This window comes from Myxocyprinus asiaticus, chromosome 38, assembly GCF_019703515.2.
Source record: "Myxocyprinus asiaticus isolate MX2 ecotype Aquarium Trade chromosome 38, UBuf_Myxa_2, whole genome shotgun sequence".
NCBI classification, from domain to species: domain Eukaryota; kingdom Metazoa; phylum Chordata; class Actinopteri; order Cypriniformes; family Catostomidae; genus Myxocyprinus; species Myxocyprinus asiaticus.
In genome coordinates, this window is record NC_059381.1 from 22,478,550 (window position 1) to 22,504,098 (window position 25,549).

The 25,549-nt window shown below is 37.6% G+C and overlaps 1 protein-coding gene across 6 annotated transcripts in view; it reads right to left on the reverse strand.

The window, feature by feature from the left end:
* The window catches only part of LOC127428732 (pecanex-like protein 1), a 46,014-nt gene extending 36,010 nt beyond the window's left edge, over positions 1-10,004 (reverse strand). For all 6 annotated transcript variants that reach the window (XR_007895187.1, XR_007895188.1, XR_007895186.1 and 3 more), the window contains exon 1: positions 8,021-10,004. Coding sequence is in view for 3 of the 6 variants with exons in the window: in XM_051677302.1 (XP_051533262.1) it covers positions 8,021-8,173 (153 nt within the window). In the remaining 3 variants the exon portion in view is untranslated. The remainder of the gene's footprint in view (positions 1-8,020) is intronic.
* Between the last annotated feature and the right edge of the window lie 15,545 nt (positions 10,005-25,549).

Sequence of the window (25,549 nt, forward strand, 5' to 3'; positions counted from 1 at the left end):
TAAATTAACAAAAAAAAACAACAACAACAACAACAACAACATATATATATTGAATCAATCACTTTAAACATTAAACCCCCACTATATCCCCTCCCCCTACAAAACTTCCACCCCACCCTGACACCCCCCACAAACACCCCTGGTCAATAGAATATAGAAAACAAACAAACAAACAACAAAAAAAAAAACAACTAAAACAACAAAACAAAAAAAATACAATAATGAAGTATAATAAAAATAAAATAAAAAATAAACTCTAAATTACTCCCTCTACCGCCCCTCCTCGAGATTTCCCCAAAAATGCTAAGTAATTGCCCCATTTCTTATTGCAAGAATCCCGAACTCCCATCCTTATGCTCGACCCCCTCCTCGAAGGCAGCCACCCTCCCCAGAATGGCATCGCCAGCAGATGGGTGTGTCCTTAAGACCAAGCCTATACAATCTAGAGGGGGTCCAAAAAAATCAATGTAAAATCTTAAATTGCATAAGGCGAACCCTTGCATCTCTAGATGCAGATTTGACGTTTTTTTAGAATCCTAGCCCACACTCCCTCCTCCAATAACAAATTTATATCTTCCTCTCATAATCTTTGAGAATTTAAAGCTCTGTCCCCCAGACTCTGAACTAGCAGGGAGTAATACACTGATGCCTCATGACCCTTCCCAAAAGCAGCAATCACCACTCCCAGAGTATCTGCCACTCTAGGGGGGTGCGTGCTACTCCCAAAAACAGTGCAGAGCAGGTAGTGCAGCTGTAAATACTTATAAAATTGAGATCTGGGAATCCCAAAATGTTTAATCAAATTCTCAGAAGATCTCAATACTCCACTCTCATATAGGTCACCAAGTGTATTAACCTCCCTCACAATCCAATCTGACCAACAGAAAGGGGACTTATTAATACATAATTTAGGGTTCACCCATATGCTCGAGGCTACATTTAAATAAATATTCGAGTTAAACACTCTGGACACCTTTGTTCATATCGAGTGTAAATGCGAGATAATGGGGTGTGACTTAACTTCTCCAATTAGTTTGATAGAAGGGCTTTGCAGTGGCGAGATAGGGGCAAGAACTTCCTTTTCAATACAAAACCAGGGAGGGGCTCTCTCAGGTGGAAGCGACCAATGAGCCAAACGTCTGAGACCGAATGCGTAATAATAAAACAAAATCTTAAGTAGGCCTAACCCACCTTTGTCAATCGGCCTATGTAACTTGTTAAAATGTAATATGGGATGCTTTCCATTCCAAATGAAGGACTTCGCTATGCTATCAAATTGCTTGAAATAAGAGAGGGGGACATCTATAGGGAGAGATTGTAGTAGGTAGTTGAATTTTGGAATGCAATTCATTTTAATAACATTAACCTTCCCAATCATCGATAAATGAAATGAAGCCCACCTGCCCAGATCGTTCGAAAACCTTTTTATTAAAGGATCAAAATTAACTAACTAAATCATATAAATTTGCTGGGAATAAAATACCCAAATACTTAATGCCCTGTTTGGGCCATTGAAAGGCACCCGGTTGAAAAGCCGTTACTGGGCAGTACGCAGTCAGAGATAAAGCTTTGGATTTAGACCAATTAACTCTGTATCCCGAAAATTTTGAAAAGGAATTGATAATTCTGTGGAGGCAAGGCATAGATCTAGTGGGGTCGGAAACGAATAACAAAATATCATCTGCATAAAGCAGACGCTTATGCGCCACACCTCCCGCCGTCACCCCTGGAAAATCATCCTCCTTTCTTATCACGGCTGCTAAAGGTTCCAGGGCAAGGCAGAACAATAATGGGGAAAGAGGGCAACCCTGCCGAGTGCCCCTATTCAGAGTAAAATAATCTGAAATTAATCCATTTGTTTGTACCGCCGCTACAGGGTGTCTATAAAGTAACTTAATCCATCCAATAAAAGTATTTCCGAACCCATATATTTCCAAAATCTTAAAAAGATAATCCCATTCTACCATATCAAACGCCTTTTCGGTGTCAAGTGAGATGGCAGCGACCGGAGTCTGATCATTTGCCACTGACCACATGATATTAATGAAATGCCTAATGTTGTCAGAAGAGCTGCGGCCCCGAATAAACCCCACCTGATCTATATGTATAAGAGATGTCATAACTTAATCGGTTAATCAGTTACTCTTACACTCGCTTGGATCTTTTTCCTTTTTAAGAATCAGACTGATCCGGGCTTGTGTCATGGTTGGCCGAAGCTTTCCATTCTTTTTTCCCCCCCCTTTTTCTCCCAATTTGGAATGCCCAATTCCCAATGCGCTCTAAGTCCTCGTGGTTGCATAGTGATTCGCCTCAGTCCAGGTGGCGGAGGATGAATCCCAGTTGCCTCCGCGTCTGAGACAGTCAACCCGCGCATCTTATCACGTGGCTTGTTGAGCGCATTGCCACGGAGACATAGCGAGTATGGAGGCTTCACGCCATCTACCGCGGCATCCGCGCTCAATTCACCATGCGCCCCACTGAGAACAAACCACATTATAGCGACCACGAGGAGGTTACCCCATGTGACTCTACCCTCCCTAGCAACCGGGCCAATTTGGTTGCTTAGGAGACCTGGCTGGAGTCACTCAGCACGCCCTGGGATTCGAACTAGCGAACTCCAGGGGTGGTAGCCAGCGTATTTTACGCTACCCAGGCCCCCCAGAAGCTTTCCATTCTTTAATGATTCTGCATAAACTTCTAACAAAAGTGGAGCCAATTCTGTAGCATAAGATCTAAACAAATTCAGTGGCAAAGCCATCTGGCCCCGGAGCCTTGCCTGTAGGCAAGCTCCTCCAAGTTTATCTCAGAATCAAGAGAATTTTTTTGCTCAGTCATCAGTTTAGGGAGATCTAATGGTTCCACAAAATTTCTAATATGTTCATCAGTAGACGAAGACGTGGAACTATAAAGATCAAGATAGAATTCTTTAAAAGCATTATTAATATCAATGGCCGAGGTAAATATTTCACGACTAGCAGATTTCACTGAGGGAATGGTAGAAAAAGACTCTCTCTGCTTTATATATCTAGCCAAAAGCTTCCCTGCTTTGTCACCTGACTCAAAGTATGACTGTCTTGCCCTGAATAACCAAAACTCCACTTTCCGTGACAAAATAGTATTATATCTGTGTTTCAAATGGGTCAATTCTCTGAGGCCATCAGACAACATTTGGCCTCTGCACTTTTAATATTCCCTTCCAACTCCACGAGTTCTCGTGCTTTGGATTTTTTGGTGAATGAGGCATAATGTATGATCCAACCGCTAAGAACCACCTTAAGTGCCTCCCAAGCCACGCCCACAGAGGATACTGAGGACCAGTTGGTCTCCATATAAACATTGATTTCTGTCTTTAACATTTGTTGGAAATCAGGATTTTGCAAAAGGGATACATTAAGGTGCCAACTATTTGATTTCTTTTTCTCCGTATGTGGCAACACCTCTAAACTCAATGGGGCGTGATCTGAGACCAAGATATTTCCAATTGAGCAATCAACAACAGATTAAATGAGGGACTTATATATATATATATATATATTTAAAAAAATCTATTCTAGAATAAATCTTATGGACTGATGAAAAAAATGTATAGTCCTTACTAGATGGGTTCAAAAGTCTACAAATATCTGCAAGACCAAGATTTTTACACATCCTGTAAAGCGTCAATGTTACTCTAGGGGGCTTACACACTTTTGCTTCACTATGATCAAGGAATCGATCGACGTATTACAGCGAGATCCTCCAAGTCAGCAACAACCTTCGTCAGCATCACCCAGATGTTGGACAGTTGACGCTGAATATCTTCTCCCAACGCGCCATCCAAATCATGTCCCTGGCTCACTGTCCCGTCAGAGGCCTCAGCTTGAACACATAAGTGTCTTTAAATGTCTCCAGTGTCTGAGGATTTTGACTTCTTTGCCATGTTTACCTCAAAGTGCAAATATGCAACTGGGTGTATTGTATCTCACCGGATTATAACATGAAAATAATTAAAAAACTAGCAAAATGCGCAGAGCCAGTCGCTCACGCGTCTGCTTCTTGCATGGCGTCACCTAAAAAGTGTTTCTTTAATAGGGTAAGATCATAAACGTTTTAAGCAAAAACAAACCGACAAAGGTAGATTTGTCAATTCCACCGCTTTTGTTCTGCAAGTAAACAGCTTTACCAGCATGCCATTTGCTGTCAAATCATGAGATGTAACTTTTTAGCAAGCTCTTATTACTACTATTTTGAATAATTTGTATGTATTTTCCCAAACCCCGGCATATAGAGACAAAACAAATCAGTATAGACTATTTTAAGTTATGGATAATTTTAAGATAAATCTAAACTCAGCTTTAAAAGGACAAATTTAAATAAAAGAAATCAAATTTAAAATTTAAAACTATATTAACCCTGGTTGTATTGACTCAGTTGGACCGTTTTCTATATAGTCTACTGTCTTTAGTTTATGTTTAGTGGTGGGGAAAAAGCAACTAATTACTGAAATGTCGACAGAACATAAGATGTGTGTAGGAGGACATAGCAAAAAAAGAGAGAGAATTGTTCATTGAGTAGGGATGCACCGATCGAAATCATCCGATATTCATATAAATCCTTGATCGGTGATCGTGCCTAGAATCAGGGCCGATCTTTTTTTTTTTGCAGCAAGCAGGGAATCAAACATACACTGCTACTCTAATGAATGAAAGTTTGCTCAGCCCTTGATGCATGACAGAGTGGCCTTTGGAGGGTGAGTTGTTGGCAATTCTAAGCATTCACGAATTTAAACTTTCAGACATGATGTAATTCACATGAATATGCCATTTTGTTTTTTAAAATGTGTAAGAATTACACGTGTATGAATATTAAGTTGCCCATTTTCTAGAGACATTACAGTAGTAATTCTGACTTGCTGCACTGTGAGCAGGGAGAGGATAAAGAGGCTGCTAACGGGTATAAAAACAAATTAAACAACAAATAAACATGCATATACAAATCTTAGTATACATGATGTAACATGAGTCGTGACAATCAGACGTTGTGTTGAGCGATAGAGACTGTTTGAGCACTTTCAGCTTCACTCCCTTCAATATGCTCACTCGCGGTATCAATCAAACATACGCGCTCTCCAGACGCTCTCAATATCGGCGCTATTCTGTGAGGATCCCAATTTAAATCAGATTAATGTTGGTCACATTATCACTAATAACAGATGTAACTGTTTAACCTTCAATAATGCCACCACGTCTTTATGCATTTGCTTAATAATTAGTGATCTGTGTTACAACAAGATGCCAAAGACAGTAAACAAATCATAGATATTAATGATTTCTCACTGGAGCAGTTTTAGAGCTTGTAATTTATATATTTTTCTTATTTTTGTAAGTATCTCTGCTGTGTGTGATGGTCTCATGGTTTTTACTGGTTGCCAGTATGTCACAATGACCTTTTGTTATTGACAACAGTACTATTAATAACTGTTTTCAATACAAATAAATGTTAGTAATTCACAATTAATGTAATTTTAATGTAATTTTGGTAACACTTAATAAAAAGGTTTCATTTCTTTAACATTAGTTAATGCATTAGGTATCATGAACAAACAATGAACAATATATTTTTACAGCCTTTATTAATAGTAATGTTAGTTAATAAAATTACAATTGCTCATTGTTAGTTCATAGTGCATTAACTAAAGTTAACTAATACAACTTTTGATTTTAAAAATGTATTAGTATCTGTTGTAAATATATAACTTGCTAAAGTGTGGCAAAGGGCACTTAAAAAAAATAAGAAAATTGGTATCAGTATCGGCCGATCTTGGTGTTACATTTTTTTTTTTTTTTAAACAATCGGAGATCGGTATCGGTTTCAAATTTCCTGATCGGTGCACCACTATCATTGAGTGTTTTTTTATACACTTACAGCAAATGCGTTTGCTCTGAAACCACTTTAAAGTTTGCTCAGCAGGATACTAATGAGAAATGTATATTAAAGGGAACAGAAATATGCTTTTGTTACATTTATATTGACACATTATTTTCCTTAGTTCTGAAGTTTAAAATATTTTTAAAATATTGATCTGAGTTTAAAGTTGCAGTTTCAATTCAGATTTAATGAACAGATTCACTTGGACTTGACTCAGACTGTTATGGACTCGGTCTTGAGTCCGACTCTTTGGACTCAGACTTCATTGGTTAAAGAATCGAACTCGACTAAAGTGGACTCGAACCCAACAATAGGTTGCAACAACACTTACAACCTCAAATTAAATTCATGATGACCATATACAGCGAAAGTCCTTCCAGTGTGGACTATGAACTTTTGCAATAAGTCTGATTTCATAATGTCCTTGCCTAGTCTCTGACAATATGTAAAATGGGAAATGGATTTATTTTTACAAACGGTCATTTTACGTCTGCAATCCACGGTAGTGCTCGGCTAACTTGCTATGTAATGTTAATGTTTTGGTAAGCGTTTACTTTTCAGCTGTGGGAGAGCTTTTACCTAAAACTGTGTAACAAAATGGTCGATCTCAATAGTCTTATATAATTATATAATCACAAGCTGTAATGTTACGGCCGCTATCGGTAGTCCATGGCTAATTTGCTCACTAACTCTCTAATACACCCTGTAATGTCCAACCGGGAGTAAGCCTCTGCTCTCTGTTCATATCTCGGGTGAAATAAGTTCGGCTACACCCATTCCAGCAAAAGATGACTAACTTAGATGCACTACGTGTCTTTTACTTGAAGCTTTGTTAGGTTCACAATAATCAATAGTGTACTTGTAAGAAAGCTACAAAATTCAAACTTACCACTGTGAAACGTCCTGCTCAAGTCGTGCTTGCAAAGGAGTTCGGGTCGATTAGCTTGTTCTTCCAAACTTTCATTATCGGACTCAAACTGATACGGCAAACACCGATGCCATTGTTACCATAGTTACAATAGTGCTTACAGCTGTTAAGGAAGCCTGAAACTCAGTTATGGTAAGAGGCGTTACATTTCCGACACACGCTCTAGCGGTTGACCAATCACAACAGACTAGGCCAGCTGACCAATCAGAGCAGACTGGGCTTTTCGGAAAGGTGGGCTTTGAAGAGACAGGACCTAAATCAGAGCGTTTGAACCAGAGAATGAAAATAGGTTTGGCAGAAATGTACAGCATGAGAAAAATGTTTTTTTTTTTTTTTTTTTTACATTAAAGCATGTAAACTTATTCTAGTAGACCCCCAAAATAAAATCATGAACCTGTAAATTAGCATAATATGGGCTCTTTAAGGTGCTCAGATAATCTTGTAAAATAAAACCTAAAGGTGAAAAAGCGCAACAATCACTAATGTAATGGTGTGATAACATTTGACGTTTATCCACATGCTTTGCATTCATTGTTTGCACAATGTTACAACCAGCTGGTGATAACACAGCAATGATTTCCAAATCTCTGATTTCTGTTTAATTATTCCTTTTTGTATGCATGGTCAATAACATTGACTGGGCTTGTAAGGGTGTTTCTTCATCTCTGGGCTATTTCATGTCCCAGGGGTTGATTTTTTATTATAACTAACAGATTTAGAACAGTTCAGTCAAACTATAATTTTGCCAAATGATGCATTAAACTATTTTATTGTGAATATTTAGAATATATCAATGTTAGCTTTGAAATTAGTCTTAGCAAGACAAAGCAATTGGACATCTTAACTTTTAAATTCATTACAAAAAAAAGTTTTATTACACTGACAATGTTTAATGATATCTTGGTTCCAACTGAAAATAACACTGAAATAGCTTCAAAAAATAAAATTATCCACATGTGCAGCTGCCGTAACTTGACTAGACACTACAAAGTTTCTAAGTCTTAAAACTCTTTCAATGGGGAAAATTTTGACACAACAGTAGTGACGTCAAGCTCCTAAATTCCACAAACCTTGGACTGCATAAGAAATTAAAAATGTTTCAAGGAACATTGTGCCCATGTGGCCTGATGTCTATAAAAGCATTCTTTATTTGGGGAACTTTGAGGAAGAATTGCAAGAACTCACCATGTACAGAAGAAAGGGGAAGGCCAAGAGGAATATCCAGAGGTAGAGGTGAAAGCAGTTGGAGAAGGTACTCTGATGAGGATCCACATACCATCCTCCAGTCAGAGAGGCCCACACTCCCTGCCGCAATATCTGAAGAGCTTGAGAGCCCATCTTATCATTTCTCAATGAGACAACCCAGACGTGTGGTGCTTTGAGTTCTTGAAGATCCCTGTCCAAAGTCACTAGATTGGTACTTCCATTGGAAACCCCAGGCTGGACTTTGTTTGACTTGTAAATGAAAGGCTGCCCAAAAACTAGCAGCGAGTGGGCCAATCCAGAAAATGTTCTGATCGGTGTTCTTTCAGTATCAACTGATCATTCACATGTTCCTCGAGCAGACCCCTGTTTACAGTGCAGTTCATCAAGAGTTTCTGGCACAACTCCGACCCAAGGGCTACATGAAAACATTCATCCAGAGGGATCATCAAAACTGCTTGGTTTGGTTTCTTTAAAACTTTCCAGCACTTTAAATAAACACAATTCCATAAATAAACAAGCTGTTCTGATGACATACTTCAGATCAAAGTATTTTGAACATGGTCAACCTTTCAATCTGTGGTGTGCTAATGATTCTGGAGCACGAGCCATTTGTATTACAATGAACTGATTGAGATTTAGAACAGGTATCCTATTAAGTTTTTTTATTTATTTAAAAAATATAAATTTCTTTGTAGCAAACTGGTTTCACTTAAGGGCCTTATCTAAACTAACTTTAAAGATGTCAACAGATATGCATACTATCATTGAACAACTGCAGAAGATCTTTAGGCAATTGTTGGCAATGCCACCACTGGATTAATATGCTTCTGTCATTCTTAATAATAATAATAATAATAATATGCAGCTTCAGAGTCCTGAGAATATAATTTCATAAATCACTGTTTGCTAGTTTTTTCTTAACAAATTTGTAAACCTTTCCCAATTCCTCTACAACCGATATGTAAATATGAAACCACCTTGATTTTTAACTAAAGACTGATTCTTTCCCTATACACTAGGACTATAGCCATCTCAACTATATCATATAATCTCATCTCAATATGAATGGCAGTAGCTAATCTCTACAGTTGAAGAAAGAAAAACATTGACCATCCTCAGTAAGCAACAGTCATGTTACATAATGGAGAGAGAGAGCAAAAGTCTTAGCTTTAAACCAGTCCAGTTTTCCCCTTAACTTCAGCTAATTTTAGCATGGGTGTGATAGCTTGCTTAAAGCAGTTGTGACATTATATTCTGCCCGAATAAAGACAGTAAAGAAAAACAAATGTACAGCAAACCACACAATAACACTTCACAAAAAATGTTACTGAGGTGCCAATATTATTAGAACTTTAAACAAACCGTGTGGTTACACAGCCACCTCGCTAACATGACAAACACAAAGCTGAACTATTAAATATCAGCATGTATCAACCTACCAAGCACCAAAACAAACAAAAATGACGTACATGTTAAATGTAATCTTTTTGAACCGTTTCTCGAGTTATTGTTTAACGAATATCTTTGCTCTCGAGCTCAGTATCACTAGCCACACAGCTAACATGCTACAAACAGCAGTAAAACCTCTCAGACTTTGGCATGAGTGTTTTATAACAAAAATGTCCGATGATAGTGCACTCTTTAACCCTTAACATATATTATATTATCTCGTCGGGCTCTACGTAAATTCCTGATCAGAATGAAAGCAGGAAAAGCGCAGGAGAATGACACTGAACGCGAGCTAGCACAGGCTAACGACAGCACAGAGTGTTTCCTGTTTATAACGGAAATGAAAATACAAAAAAACACACACGCGCAACGGTAAATATCTCTATGTGGTCACCGCATCAGCCATTTCGTCGTACAGTCCATAGCCGCTGTGATAATTCCAGCAGAAAAAAGTCCACAATATGATCTCGCTAAGTTCCAGTGTCGATTCGGTTCATTCACACAGGTAGCAAACACCCACCAACAGGAAGAGAACTGATGCTTCAATGCAATTGGCTGCGGCAGGAGTCTGTCACCCAGTGCACGGAAACTGTTTTAATATATCACACCACATGAACGGTCAGAGCATCTTCCTGTTCAACACAGTTCTGCTAATGGCATTGGTCGGGTTGCCAGTCCTTTAGTCTGGTAAGAAGTAGTAAAAGGATGAGTTAAAATAATTGCGATAAACGATATTATTGTCATTTTAAGACCATTTTATGCCACTGATATAATGATAATATAATAGCATAATAATGCAAGTACACCCTCTCAAAGAGCAATGAACTTTTAATTCTTAAGAATATTCAAATATTGGAATTGGAATGTCAAAAAAAAATTTAAGTCGGGATGGCCCCTCTCCATCTCATCTGATTTTTGTTCCCAGCTCGGAAAACTGGTTGGGATGGTTATGTTTTAGATGAGCTTTTAGGTTAGTTGTATTGCAACTTTTCGTTGCCACTGTTTTTAAACAAAGTCGACATACCGGATTGTTTACATTAATGGGCTCTCCTCTCTCATTCGGCTTAAAGCCAAAGTGTTCCCACACCGGAGCTGTGGAATGCGGCTTTGAAACCAAGTCCATTTGAACTTATTCTTCCAGACTTTCTGGCTGGCATTATGCAGTCGTCAGGAAAAACACCTATTAGCCTCGAGTAACACGTAATCTTCACCTGTCGCTGTCCGCTCTGTGTGTGTGTGGAGCTGCCTGAGCCCCGCCTCCGACACAGAGAGCAGACGAGAGGACAGACGCAGCGTGACTGTCTAAAATGTTGGTGACGTTAATTCTTATGTAAACAAACACTCATGCAAACACAATGGGCAATATCGAGATCATCAAAAACGATCGAGGTCGATAATGTAATTATCGTGATGGGCCTATTTACAAATATATGATATTATACTAGTATTATAAGTGAAACTTAAGAAACATATTAAAGTAATTTAAAAAGGCATGTCACGACCCCTTTAATTCGATTTAACATTAGGTGCCACAGTTGATCATTGCTTTTTCTACTGATATGACTTATGTAAATCTAAATTTCAGTAATATGACTCACAAAAAAAAAACGGACATATTAGCAATTTTTTGGCATAATTTTCTTAATTTAAGTTTGAAGTCTAATTAAAACCTTTGATGGGATGGTGACAGGTAGTCTCAAGGGATATATATTCATTGTAGTTATACGTACAAAGGCATAGCAAGCTAAGTGATGAGCCCATCATTTTGAAATGTGCTGAGGGTCATTAGGCCTATTCTTGACCAGGTTGTGCTGTGAAAGGTTAAATGGATATACTCTTGTCCATAAGCATTTTGTATAGCTTAACATTCTTATTTTTATTCTTTGATTGATTCATTTACCTATCACATGGCTAAAAAGTAAGCTTCATCCATGAAAATGTTAAAAGTAGAATCATGCCTTCAGATATAATGTAGATAGATGTCAAGGCTGTAACCAAATATTTAGGATTGGGGTGGGGTTTGGTATGAATCTTTATAACAAATATAATGATTTATGTGTCAACCATATTAAAAACCCATATCTGTCATCCACTAATTTGAGGTGATGTGTCCTGCTTAATGTCTATGGAGGTTACTGGAAGATACAGTATAGGGGAAAACAAGTATAGTTACTTTAAACATTTTAAGTCAGTTTGTGTATAGGCAGTGTTGGGTGTAATGCATTACTAAGTAATTAATTACTGTAATTAAATTAATTTTTCATTAAAAGGGATTAGTCTTAATTTTTCAGTAATTTAATTACAGTTACTTATGATGTAATTGTGTTAAATACTGTATAGACAATAGAACAATTCTATATAAAACAATAGTGAATTTAAAATCGAAATTTAACGTCTAATGTTAAAATATATGTTTTCTAATTTAACGCTGACCCCTTAAATTCTTTGGCCAGTTCATGAATAATTTATTTGATTTTATAGGATTTATCTGAAAGAATTAAAAGAACAATTTCATGTCTATCCTTGTATTTTTCATCTGGTCGAGGTTGATAAGGGTTTTAGAAAGTAATAAGTAATGCAATTACTTTTCAGACAGAGTAATTAGTACAGTAATCTAATTACACTGTAGAAGATGTAATTAGTAGTTAGTAATTAATTACTTTTTTAGTGTAGGCTAACTTACCCAACACTGTGTATAGGTACATAACTTAAAGGTGCACTCAGTAACATTTTTGTTTGTGTCACTTAGTGCTGTGGGTGCGCAATAGTTTTCAGTTACAGATGCCATTGTAGAAATTCAGTATTCACAGTCAACCGTGATTAATTTAATCCATGAATGAAAGTCTCCAGTAACAGGGCGGTTACTGAGATTAAGCTAGTAGTATTCAGCTGGTCGTCTGATCATAACATGGCAGCCCCCATATGTATAGCCCTTTTGACATCATGTTGTCATACTTTATTCACCAAATTTTCACAATATAACCTGCCAATTAACAGCCTATTGTCCACCTTTTTCTTGACTTCTGCATGGATGGCGCCATTACGATGAGAGACTTCCCCTTGGATGCTCCACATTTCCGCTTAGTTGTTGTTATCAGCTAGACAAACGTTACTGGTGATTGCGAGCAGCGGAGGCTCTGGATGAATATGTGCTGTTATAACAACTACAGGTGGCTTAAAAACTACTGTAAAATGAATGTCACAGCAATAAGCCCCCACAAAAGCTGCCAATGCTGAAACATTTCGAGTCAAACCAGATGTAAAAAGCAGAGGTTGCATTAAACTAATTCTCTGTCACTTGCCTTTTTCTTTTTTTTTTTTAAACATTGACTGATAATTCCAAATGATGTCCATCATTTTGGAAGATAACAAAGATGAAAAACTTTTAAACCAAGCTCCTTGTTTTTATTAATTTATTTTTTTATTAATCATCTTTACGAGGTTCATATCTCATATGTCGCACTGTGAGTGTATGTGAATGAGGTAGAGACAGAGTTGTTGTCGGCAGAGTGCGTGAGAAGGCGGCACTTGTTAATGCAGAAATAATGCCATAAATCGAAAGATTTTTAAATGGAACCTATGATCAGGGTTGAGGAGTAACGGAATACATGTAACGGGATTACGTATTTAAAATACAAAATATAAGTAACTGTATTCCACTACAGTTACAGTTTAAATTGTTGGTATTAGAATACAGTTACATTCAAAAAGTATTTTGATTACTGAAGAGATTACTTTGCATTTTATTGTCATTTGTTTCATTTAATATTTAGTCCTGGAAAACATGGAAAACATTTATACATATAAATGATGCGATCCAAAGTGCATTTGAACAGCGGTGAAACATTTTCTTATGATGTGTTACATTCATACAAGCAGACAGAGAAGTAAGTTTGAAGTAAGTTTGGAGCACAAGAAATAGAAATAAACTTTGTGTAAATTGTCAGCTTTATGCTAAGCAAAAATACTATTTCTAGCCATTTTACATGCACATGTTACCAGGCACGATCATATTTTTTTAATCAAGAAAATTCACGTTGGATCATAATTTCTTTTTTCTAGTAAGACCTTTGATATTAGGGCAAAAATCATATTCTTGTATTGTTTTCCTGTAAAAATATAAAAAAAATCCTTAAAACAAGATAAATTAGGTTGATCTTGTTTTAGAAACAACACTGCATAAGATATTTAGGTTTTTCAGAGAATGTATTTTTAACATGTGTATTTTGTCTTACTGTACTGGCAGAATTTTTATAGTCAAAACAAGTGAACAAATCTACCAGTGCTGAAGAAGTAATCCAAAGTATTTAGAATACGTTACTGACCTTGAGTAATCTAACAGAATACGTTACAAATTACATTTTACAGCATGTATTCTGTAATCTGTAGTGGAATACATTTCAAAAGTAACCCTCCCAACCCTTCCTATGATGACCATACACCCTCTTTTCATGGACATGTCCTCTTTTTCAAACCTTAATAAAGCATCCGGTCAGATTTCTAGGTTAACTAAATGTCCAAGGTTTGGCTGTTTTCATATTGAAGTGCACAACCAGAAACGCAATGAAATCTAGCGCATCATATTCGTGGATTCTCTCTCTCTCTGTGCTGTGTGTCTGTGTCTCTCTCTCTCTTACACACAGACACAGACAGAGAGGGCACCTGCAGCGAGCGCTAGAGTCCAGTAACTTTACCATGTAAATGTGTGTGATTGTATACTTATCTATTCGGGATTGCTGTCGAAACCTAATGTCCATACGCTGACATTAGTGAGAAAGTGCTTTACTTTAAGTAAACACAGAATGTTTACGTTTTTGACTGTTGTTAGTGATATTATAGTGCTTGGTAATGGGAATAAGTTGCGAAGTGGAAGTCTGTTGCATCTGCATTGGAAGAACGTGCTAAGCATTATTTCGCTGCCTTTGAAAAAGGTGGCTAGGCTTTTTAGCTAAATTTAATCAGTCAAACAATTAAGAAGCACAAAAAAATTAATGAAACTGCAAAAATGTAAAAGGTACAAAAATATAAAACGAATGTTTTGGCCAACAAATATTGTAAAAAATAAATTGTATAAATTTATGACATTAAAAGCAAATGGGACAACTTGCCCCATCACCTTGTATTAATGTATGCCAATGTGGTTTTATTGTGTTGCTTGTTTGCTCAAGAGCTAAAACAAAATATGTTCTTGGAATTTTAGTTTGGAAGATAGAATACACAAAAAACTTTTCACTCCAAATCTTATAGTAACTGCGATATAGCCAATGTGACAACTTCATTATGTGACAACTAACCCCAGTCTCCCCTATAGTTAAAATTGAAATATAGCTAAATTGATGAATGACCAGAGTTAGACAGCAGATGGCAGTCTCACACATGCAATGCCTTTCTGTGAATGCGCTCCATTCTCATTCTAGTGGTATCACAGCTGTCCATTACTGTTCACCGTGTGTAAAGTCTATTTCTCTTCTGTCTTTTGAACCTACTAGAACATAAAATGAAAAGCTTCTTAGCAAATACAGCAAATGAAAGTATCAAACACTTTCATATTTCATTTCATATTATTTTCTTAATGCTTTTCCACTGGCAGATGTGAACATTTGAGTTCTACTTTACAAGAAAAGGGGGAACAAGTACTAAATTATTCATCAAAACTCAAACCCAGGGCTCAGAGAGTGTGAATGGGTCTGGAGGAGAAAGAATGACATCAAAATGTGCCGACTTGCCACTTTGTCATTCTTGATGTGATTTTTCAAGACGTCAGAAGCAGGAATATGTAAGCACAGATTTGCACTAACTGCAGCGGGAACTTGTTTGCTACTCTTTATTGATCCATGCATGTCTTACGGCTGGCTTGATGTTAGTTGGGTCTTATCTTTAGAGACCATTGATCAGTTTTATTGTATCTTTAATAAAAACTTGCTAATTCAGCCTGGCAAAGGGTGGTATGGTGGCTCAGTGGTTAGCACTGTTACCTCACAGCAAGAAGGTCCTGGGTTGGAGTCCTGGCTCAACTGGGCCTTTTTGTGGGGAGTTTGCATGTTCTCCCCGTGTATGCGTGGGTTTCCTTTGGGTGCTCCGGTTTACCCCACAAATCCAAAAACATGCAGGTTAAGTGAACTGGAGACTCTAAATTGCCCCGTAGGTGTGAGTGAGAGTCCCCCAGCCACTGGGGGTTGCTTCAGGAAGGGCATCCGGTGTAAAACCTGTGCCAAGTCAAATATGCGGATGGGCTGCTGTGGCGACCCCTAATGGGAGCAGCCGAAAGAAGAAGAAGAAGAAGAATGCAGGAGCAGGGTATGTATGCTGATCACCTTATATATACCCACCCCCAGTAATTGTCTGTTGTTTTAGTTACTGAAATAATTTTTCAGGTTATTCTCTGATAACACAAAACACTGCTTTGCAGACCAGTTGCCTACAAATATAGTTAACCTCCACCTGTTGCTGTATGGGAATGTTATTAACGTTTTGTTTTATCCTTGTTATTCTACCACATTTGGAAGGCGAGACTGGAATTTGCAGTATTTGAAAACACTGGCACAGTTCCTCTCAGACTAAACGAAAGCACTTATTTGACTAAATGGTGTACTTTCTGTAAGTGTGTTCTGTGCATATTGGCCAAATATGATTTCCTACACTAAACTTACTCTAGACCTGCATGTAATAATAATAATAGAACTGTGTTATGGCCAGGTTTTATAATTTGAAAGCAATCAACATTGCAATTAAAAGCGTGGCTCCTATAAATATTAGTCTGAATGTACATCCAAATCCACGTTTGCCACTTATTCAAGGAAACCACTCTCCATAAACATGCTCTCAGCTGCAACCTTTAAATAGCTCCATCTGTACTGCAGTTACAAAGAACTACTTGAAGAACATAACAGAGTGGGTGGAGGGAGAGGAGGAATAAAAGGTGGGGGCCGCACTCCTTTCAGATCCTTGGAGAAAAAGTGTTGTTTAGAGGCCTGTCTTCTGCCTAGATCTGATCAGTGTGACAGCAAAGGAATCTAAAGACTTCTTTGTATTAGCAGTAGTATGTGGAGTCTTCTTGGGAAGGAACCCATCAATATATGAGAACAGATGATGAAATTGCAATGTAACCCAAGGGCTTGACTCAACAGTCTGAGAGTTTGTACAACGGATAAACTATGTTTTTAGCTAGGGCCCTATTATATCTGTTTTATTTTTCCCAAAATTCTGTGTTTTCTGTTGAATTTTTTCTGAATTCTGTTTTTTAAATTTGAATTTAATTTTTATAATCTAAAGCCTCTCTAATCAAATGAATTTACAAAACTTTTCAACATAACAATAACTTTACATCATAACATTGCATTATTTTTATTATATGTAAAAGTTTTTATGATCAAATGAAGTGCTTCTGTACAGATACTCAGAGCACAATCCAAAACACATTGCAGTTTTTATTTTTTTTCTATTAATTTATTTAGTCATATACAGTGCTGCACAACAGAGCATCACAGTATTAATGCATTGATGAAAACTTTTATTCAGTACAACAGCACTCTTGCTTGTGAGATATTGCTTTAATATAATGCAATTATTATTGATTTATTATTATTATTATTCAATTTCACATATCTCGTTAAATTGAGCTTTTATTTTGCCTTGAAACCGAGTGAAGCCTTTTCAGTTGTATGTTTGTATGCTTAACACCTCTGGATAAGCAGTTCGCTATATGGCCTAATGTAATTATTAATCCGCAAAAGGCTGTGATTTAATTATATAAATAAATATATTGTCTGCATGTGCTACATGCTTCAAAATGAATAAGTGCTCTGCTCTCTGTCATCTTATACACAAACTGAGTGCATGTCATGCTAATAATGTGGTGTTTTCTGTGTACGAGCAGCCAGCTTTACACAATAACTCTGAAGTGTGCAGCACATGCAGGTTATATTTATTTAATTAAATCTCAGCCTTTTGTGTTTTAATTATCACAATAGGAATATCATGATTTTAATTTGATTAATTGTGCATTCATACATTCATTTTATCCTGAATATGTCAAATTCCGTGATATTTGGCATTTGTTAATTCCGTTTTTATGATAGGATTCTGCAGTTCCATCTGAATTTTCCACATCGTGGAAATCATAGGGCCCTATTTATTATTATTTTTTTTTCAGATTAACATTTCTTATTGGTTGATTCTCAACACAATACAGAATAAAGCAAAGAATACATGTTCAGAGTCAACCATTATCCCCCTTTAACCCCCATTAATTCTCTATCCCCCTCCCAGTCCCCAACCCCCAACAAACATTCCAGTGGTCCAAGCCTGAGTATACACACACAAACATGAAAAAAAAAAAAAGGTTTCTCTCCACATGGTCCTCACAGAGAGCCTTCAAGAACGGTCATGTATTTGTCCCATTTCTTACCATATGTATCCAATCTGCCAGGCTGCTTATATGACATCTGTTCAAACACAGACACCCTGCCCAATTCGGTGAACGATTTTTTAAATGAGGGAGTGCCAATTGACTTCCATCCTCTAAGAATTATCTGTCTGCCAATCATTACACTAGTTTGGACCCAGCTTTTTGTATATTTGTCACCTACTTTAATAACCGCTCATCACCCAATATACATAGTCTGAGGCAGAATGAAATTTGAGTATCTAAAACCTAAAACAATCTCTATCTAAAAACTCTTACCCAGAATTCTTGAATCTTAACGCAGAACCACAGAGTGTGGGCTATGACTGACATCGCCAGCAGGTAGGTGTGTCTTTTAAACCAAGCCTAAATAATCTAGAGGGAGTCCAGAAGAAACGATGCAAAATCTTATATTGAATAAGGCGTACCCTTGCATCCCTAGACATAGTTTACATTTTTTAAAATACTTTCCCACTCCCACTCCCAGTCCTCCAATACCAAGTTCAAATCTCTTTTCCATAACCTCTTAAGAGCTGTTAAGTCCCCGTCACCAAGACTTTGAATCAACGAGGAATAATAAATACACTGACGTTTCATGCCCCTTTACAAAGGCCGTGAGCACCATACAGAGGGTGTCTGCAACTTCAGGGGGCTGTGTACTACCACCAAACATAATACACAGTAGATGGCACAACTGTAAATACCTGAAAAATTGAGACCTATAAATCCCAAATTGCTGTGTTATATTTCCAAATGATCACAAAGCTACATTTTCATAAAGGTCACCAAGTGTAGCAACACCCCTCTCAATCCATTCTTTCCAGCAAAAGGGGGACTTGTTAATATACAATTTGAGGTTCAGCCATATGCTGGAGGAAACATTTAGGTAAATATCAAAATTGAGCAAATGGGAAACCTTTGTCCATACTGAAGTGTGAAATAATGGGATGCATTTTTACTTCTCCAGGCAGTTTAATAGAAAACTTTGCAATGGCGAGATTGGGGCAAGGACCGCTTGTTTAATATAGTATCAGGGAGGGGCTCTCTCAGGTGGAAGAGATCAATGGGCCAAGTATATATGTTTGAAAGCATAGTAATAATACAAAATTTCCTCCTTTGTCAATTGGTCTATCTCTCAAATTTGCTGGAAATAAAATGCCTAAATACTTAATGTCTTGAAAGGCGCCAGGTTGGAAAGCCATGGCAGGGCAATATGCTGTCAGAGCAAGAGCTTCCGATTTAGACCAATTCACCCTATCAAATGCCTTCTCGGCTTCAAGTGAGATGGCAGCGATCAGGGTCTGATCATTCGCTACTGACCACATAATATTTATAAAACATCTAATATTATCAGAAGAACTACAACCATGAATAAACCCCACTTGATCTATATGTATAATAGATGTAATTACTTAATCGATTAGCCAGAAGTTAAGACAATATTTTTTCATCTAACTTGATCAGGGAAATTGGACGATAACTTTTACATTTATTTGGGTCCATATCTTTTTTAAGAATGAGACTGATCAGGGCTTGCGTCATGGTTGGTGGTAGTTCATCTTTCTTTAATGACTCTGTGTAAACTTCCAACATAAGTGGAGCCAGTTCTGTGACATAAGATTCAAAAAAGTCTGGCAAAACCATCTGGTCCCGGCGCCTTACCTGTTGGCAAGGCTTTAATTACCTCAACAAGCTCCTCCAAAGTAATATCTGAGTCAAGAGAGATTTTTTAATCACTCGTCAATTTAGGAAGTTCTAATGACTCTACGAAGTTGCTAATATCCTTATCAGTAGACGAAGACGTAGAACTATAAAGACTGAAATATAATTCTTAAAAGGCTTTATTACTATCTGTGGCGGAAATAAATATATTGCCTCCAGAAGACTTCACTTAAGGAATGGTGGGAAAAAAACTCTCTCTGTTTTATGTATCTGGCAAGAGGTTTCCCTGTTTTTTCCCCCGACTCAAAATATGGCTTTCCCTGAATAACCAAAACTCAGCCTTCTGTGACAGAATAGTACTGTACCTATATTTTAGCTGGGTCAACTCTCTAAGACCATTGGATGACATTCGGCGCTTCAGTTGATCATGGACTGGATCCATTAAAAGATTGAAGTCTCCACCCAAAACCATATAATGAAGGAGCCCAGCAGCTTGTAGCTTCCCCTCAAGATCTATAAAAAAGTTCTGATCATCAGCGTTGGGTGCATAAATGTTAGCCAAAATAAGGTTTTCCCCCTATATTTCAGCCAAAACAATAATCATCTTTGATCTGTTTGAGACGTTTGAATTGTAACTGCTTACTTATCAATGTGATGACTCCCCTTCTCTTACTTGAATCAGCACTGCAAAACACATGCCCACCGCATGCTCTACCAAGTTTTTCAGTTTCCTGTGAAGAAAGGTGCGTTTCTTGAAGGAACACTATATCATATTTTTTACGCTTAAGGAAAGATACAACCTTCCTTCCTTTTTATAAGGTGCCCGAACCCACTAACATTCCATGTAGAGAGAAACATTTTACCTATATTAGTGTGACATATTGACATGTAAAAATAAATTGTTTACCCAAGGCAAAATTATATAGACCACTTTCCAACATTGATGTAACAATCAAATCCTGAACAACCCACAGAATAGGAAAAAAAAATGTGCTTCAACCCTGTGCACAACAGTCCCAACTGGCATCCATACCCCGGAAATCCAACGGTCCATGCACGCTCACGAGATTTTCCGCAACACTATTGCTACCGGATTGCTCAAGTCTTATGTTTTCTTTTTTGTGTGTTTTTTTTTCTCTTTGTTTTGTTTTTGTTTTTAACATAAACCGTGCCATTAAATTGCACAAAACTGTATTCCATAAAATAAGCCCCAGTAAATAATCACATCGAACCCACAAAATGAACAAATGAACTCAACAATAAGTCAATAAAGGGAGAATGAGAAAAAGAAAAAAAAGAGTAGAACGAGAGTCAGTGGGCAGCCAACAGAATAGCATACCCTCTCAGGCTGCATCAGTAAAATGCACAATGTGTCCTTGTGTAGCCTGTATTGTTGACTGAGTGCAGGCAAAACTAATGTGCAGGTGTTCCACATCAGCCTTGGTAGTAGGCGGGTTAGCCAGTAGCTCTCTTTCGGCCGACTACAGAAACTTGATTTTTCAGCATCATACATTCTTGTGATCAGGGTGGAAAGTTTCTCCTCCATAGATGTGATCGCTCGATATTTCTGCGAGGCCCTCCAAGTCAGTCGAGATTTTCATCAGCGCTGCATAAATGTTCGAGATCTCCCGACCTACTTCACGAAGCTCGCTGCCACCACTGACTGGACCGCCGCCATCCTGATCTTGCGAGGCATCTGATGCGTGAGAACGTAAGTGCTTTTTAATGTCCCCACAGGCCAATGATGTCGTATTTTTCGTCATCCTGCCCTCCCAGCACAGTTAGCAAACAAAACTATTACGGTTCTCACCGGTTAATATTGCTTAAAAGGATAACTGTAGCAAAGTTTAAGAGGAGCTCGCCTTTAAGTGACCAACCTTCGCATAGCATCATGTGACTCCCCCATAGGGCCCTATTTTTAAATTCATATTCAATATTTAAAGAGAGAGTTCATCCAAAAATGCAAATTCAAAAATAAATGTTTGGCAGAATGTTCAATGTCACATTCACCATTCACATTCATTTTATGGAAAAAAGAAGCAATGAAAGTGAATGGTTACTCAGGCTAACATTCTTCCTAACATCAACTTTGGTGTTTCACAAAAGAAAGTTATATGGGTTTGAGGGTGAATTGGTCGAAAATTCTTCAGCTGTGAAATTGGTCTGTGCTTACCGAAATTTCAACTACTGCCCCCAGTGGCCAAAGCTGGAAGTGTTGTTGAACGTATGGGAACGTGCTTCCGGGTGAAATGTCCACAGAGTGGCGCCAAAAACAAGTTGTACTTTAAGTTATTAATGATGTAATACAGTCAACAGGAATGCATATTTCATTAACCATACACTCTAACATAAACCCAACCCTTAACTATCAAGGAGGAAAAATTTAAACTTGGAGGGAAAATGCAACCTCCGAATCGTGTTCTTCATTGATTAGGTCTGTGGTTTTCAAAATGTGAGGCGTGCAGCAAAACTGTGAAAACTGAATAGATATTTTTTGTTATTCATCAGAATGAGTGCCATGATGCTGAAAGAAAATGCAGTTAAAGTTTTAAAAGCATAAAAAAAGATTAAAAGAAATAAAGTTTTTCCAGTTTTAAAGGGAGACTTGACAAAAAACTAAAAAAAGGCATATGAACACATCTCTGAGGCATATGAACTGATGCAAAGACGTCTTATGGAAGATGGCACTTGTTAATAACTTAGCAGAATGGGGTCAATGTCAGGGTACTTGAACATTCGCTAGCAGCATGTTGACTTCCAGTTTGAACATGTTGAATGATTACAGAATTTTCATTGTTGGACTATCTCTTTAAATACCCTATGAAATAAAAAACTAAGTTTTGTGCACTTTTAGTCTACAGTATGTCTGTCAGCTTTGAGGCCATCTATGTGCTAGTGAACTTCAAAAAGTTTACAAAATAAACTTTAATCACATTTTAGTCTTTCTCTTCTTGGAAAACGGACCAAAAATTGGAATATATACAGTGTATATATATATATATATATATATATATATATATATATATATATATATATATATATATATATATATATATATATATATATATATTTAAGGGTCATTGTCCTGTTGGAAGGTGAACCTTCAGCACAGTCTGAGGTTCTGAGAACTCTGGACCCGGTTTTCATTAAGGATATCTCTGTATTTTGCTGTATTCAGCTTTCCTTCAACCCTGACCAGTCCCCCAGTCCCTGCCACTGAAAAATACCCCCACAGCATGATGCTACCACCACCATGCTTCCCTAATGCTTTCTGAATGCACTGTGTGTGTGTGTGTGTGTGTGTGTATATATATATATATATATATACAGTTGAAGTCAGAAGTTTGCATACACTTAGGTTGAAGTCATTTAAATTCATTTTTAACTACTCCACAGATTTTATATTAGCAAACTATAGTTTTGGGAAGTCGTTTAAGACATCTGCTATGTGCATGACACGAGTAATTTGTCCAACAATTGTTTACAGACAGATTGTTTCACTTTTAATTCATTATGTCACAATTCCAGTGGGTCAGAAGTTTACATACCCAAAGTTAACTGTGCCTTTAAGCAGCTTGGAAAATTCCAGAAAATGATGTCAAGCCTTTAGACAGTTATCCAATTAGCTTCTGATAGGAGGTGTACTGAACTGGAGGTGTACCTGTGGATGTATTTTAAGGCATACCTTCAAACTCAGTGCCTCTTTGCTTGACATCATGGGAAAATCAAAAGAAATCAGCCAAGACCTCAGAAAAAAATTGTGGACCTCCACAAGTCTGGTTCATCCTAGGGAGCAATTTCTAAATGCCCGAAGGCACCACGTTCATCTGTACAAACATTAGTATGCAAGTATAAACACTATGGGACCACACAGCCATCATACCACTCAGGAAGGAGATGCATTCTGTCTCCTAGAGATGAACATAGTTTGGTGCAAAAAGTGCAAATCAATCCCAGAACAACAGCAAAGGACCTTGTGAAGATGCTGGAGGAAACAGGTAGACAAGTATCTATATCCACAGTAAAACGAGTCCTATATCGAAATAACCCGAAAGGCTGCTCAGCAAGGAAGAAGCCACTGCTCCAAAACCACAATAAAAAAGCCAGACAACAGTTTGCAAGTGCACATGGGGACAAAGATCTTACTTTTTGGAGAAACTTCCTGTGGTCTGATGAAACAAAAATTGAACTTTTTGGCCATAATGTCCATCATTATGTTTGGAGGAAAAAGGATGAGGCTTGCAAGCTGATGAACACCATCCCAACCGTGAAGCATGGGGGTGGCAGCATCATATTGTGGGGGTGCTTTGCTGCAGGAAGGACTGGTGCACTTCACAAAATAGATGGCATCATGACGAAGGAAAATGATGTGGATGTATTGAAGCAACATCTCAAGACATCAGCCATGAAGAAAGCTCAGTCGCAAATGGGTCTTTAAAATGGACAATGACCCCAAGCATACTTCCAAAGTAGTGGCAAAATGGCTTCAGGACAACAAAGTCAAGGTATTGGAGTGGCTATCACAAAGCCCTGACCTCAATCTGATAGAACATTTGTGGGCAGAACTGAAAAAGCTTGTGCGAGCAAGGAGGCCTACAAACCTGACTCAGTTCTGTCTGGAGGAATGGGCCAAAATTCCAGCAACTTATTGTGAGAAGCTTATGGAAGGCTACCCAAAATGTTTGACCCAAGTTAAACAATTTAAAGGCAATGCTACCAAATACTAACAAAGTGTATGGAAACTTCTGACCCACTGGGAATGTGATGAAAGAAATAAAAGCTGAAATAAATCATTCTCTCTACTATTATTCTGACATTTCACATTCTTAAAATAAAATAGTGATCCTAACTGACCTAAGACAGGGAATGTTTTCTATGATTAAATGTCAGGAATTGTGAAAAACTGAGTTTTAATGTATTTGGCTAAGGTGTATGTAAACTTCTGACTTCAACTGTATATATACACACACACACATATATATATATATATATACAGTGCATTCAGAAAGTATTCAGACCCCTTCATTTTTTCACATTTTGTTATATTGCAGCCTTATGCTAAAATGCTTAAATAATTAAAATTAAAAAAATTCACATCAATCTACACTCCATATCCCATAATGACAAATCAAAAACCAGATTTTTTTTATAGCTTTGCAAATGTATATATATATATATATATATATATATATATATATATATATATATATATATATATATATATATATATAAAAACTGAAATATCACATTGACATAAGTATTCAGAACCTTTGCTATGACACTTGAAATTGAGCTCAGGTGCATCCCATTTCTCTGGATCATATTTGAGATGTTTCTACACTTTGATTGGAGTCCACCTGTGGCAAATTCAACTGATTGGGCATGATTTAGAAAGGCACACACCTGTGTATATAAGGACTCACAGCTGAAAATGCATATTAGAGCAAAAACCAAGCCATGAGGTCAAAGGAATTGCCTGAAGAGATCAGAGACAGGATTGTGTCGAGGCACAGATCTGGGGACGGCTATAAAAAAAATTACCAAGAGTATAGTGGCCTCCATAATTCTTAAATGGAAGATGTTTGGAACAACCAGGACTCTTCCTAGAGCTGGCCACCCGGCCAAACTGAGCATTTGGGGGAGAAGGGCCTTGGTAAGCGAGGTGACCAAGAACCTGATGGTCACACTGGTTGAGTCACAGAGATCACGTGTGGACATGGGAGAAACTTGCAGAAAGACAACCATCACTGCAACACTCCACCGATCTGGGCTTTATGGCAGATTGGCCAGACAGAAGCCTCTCCTCAGTGCAAGACACATTAAAAGCACCTAAAGGACTCTCAGACTGTGAGAAACAAGATTCTCTGGTTTGATGAAATGAAGATTGAACTGTTTGGCCTCAATTCCAAGCATCATGTCTGGAGGAAACCAGGCACCGCTCATCACCTGCGCAATACCATCCCAACGGTGAAGCATTTTGGTGGTAGCATCAT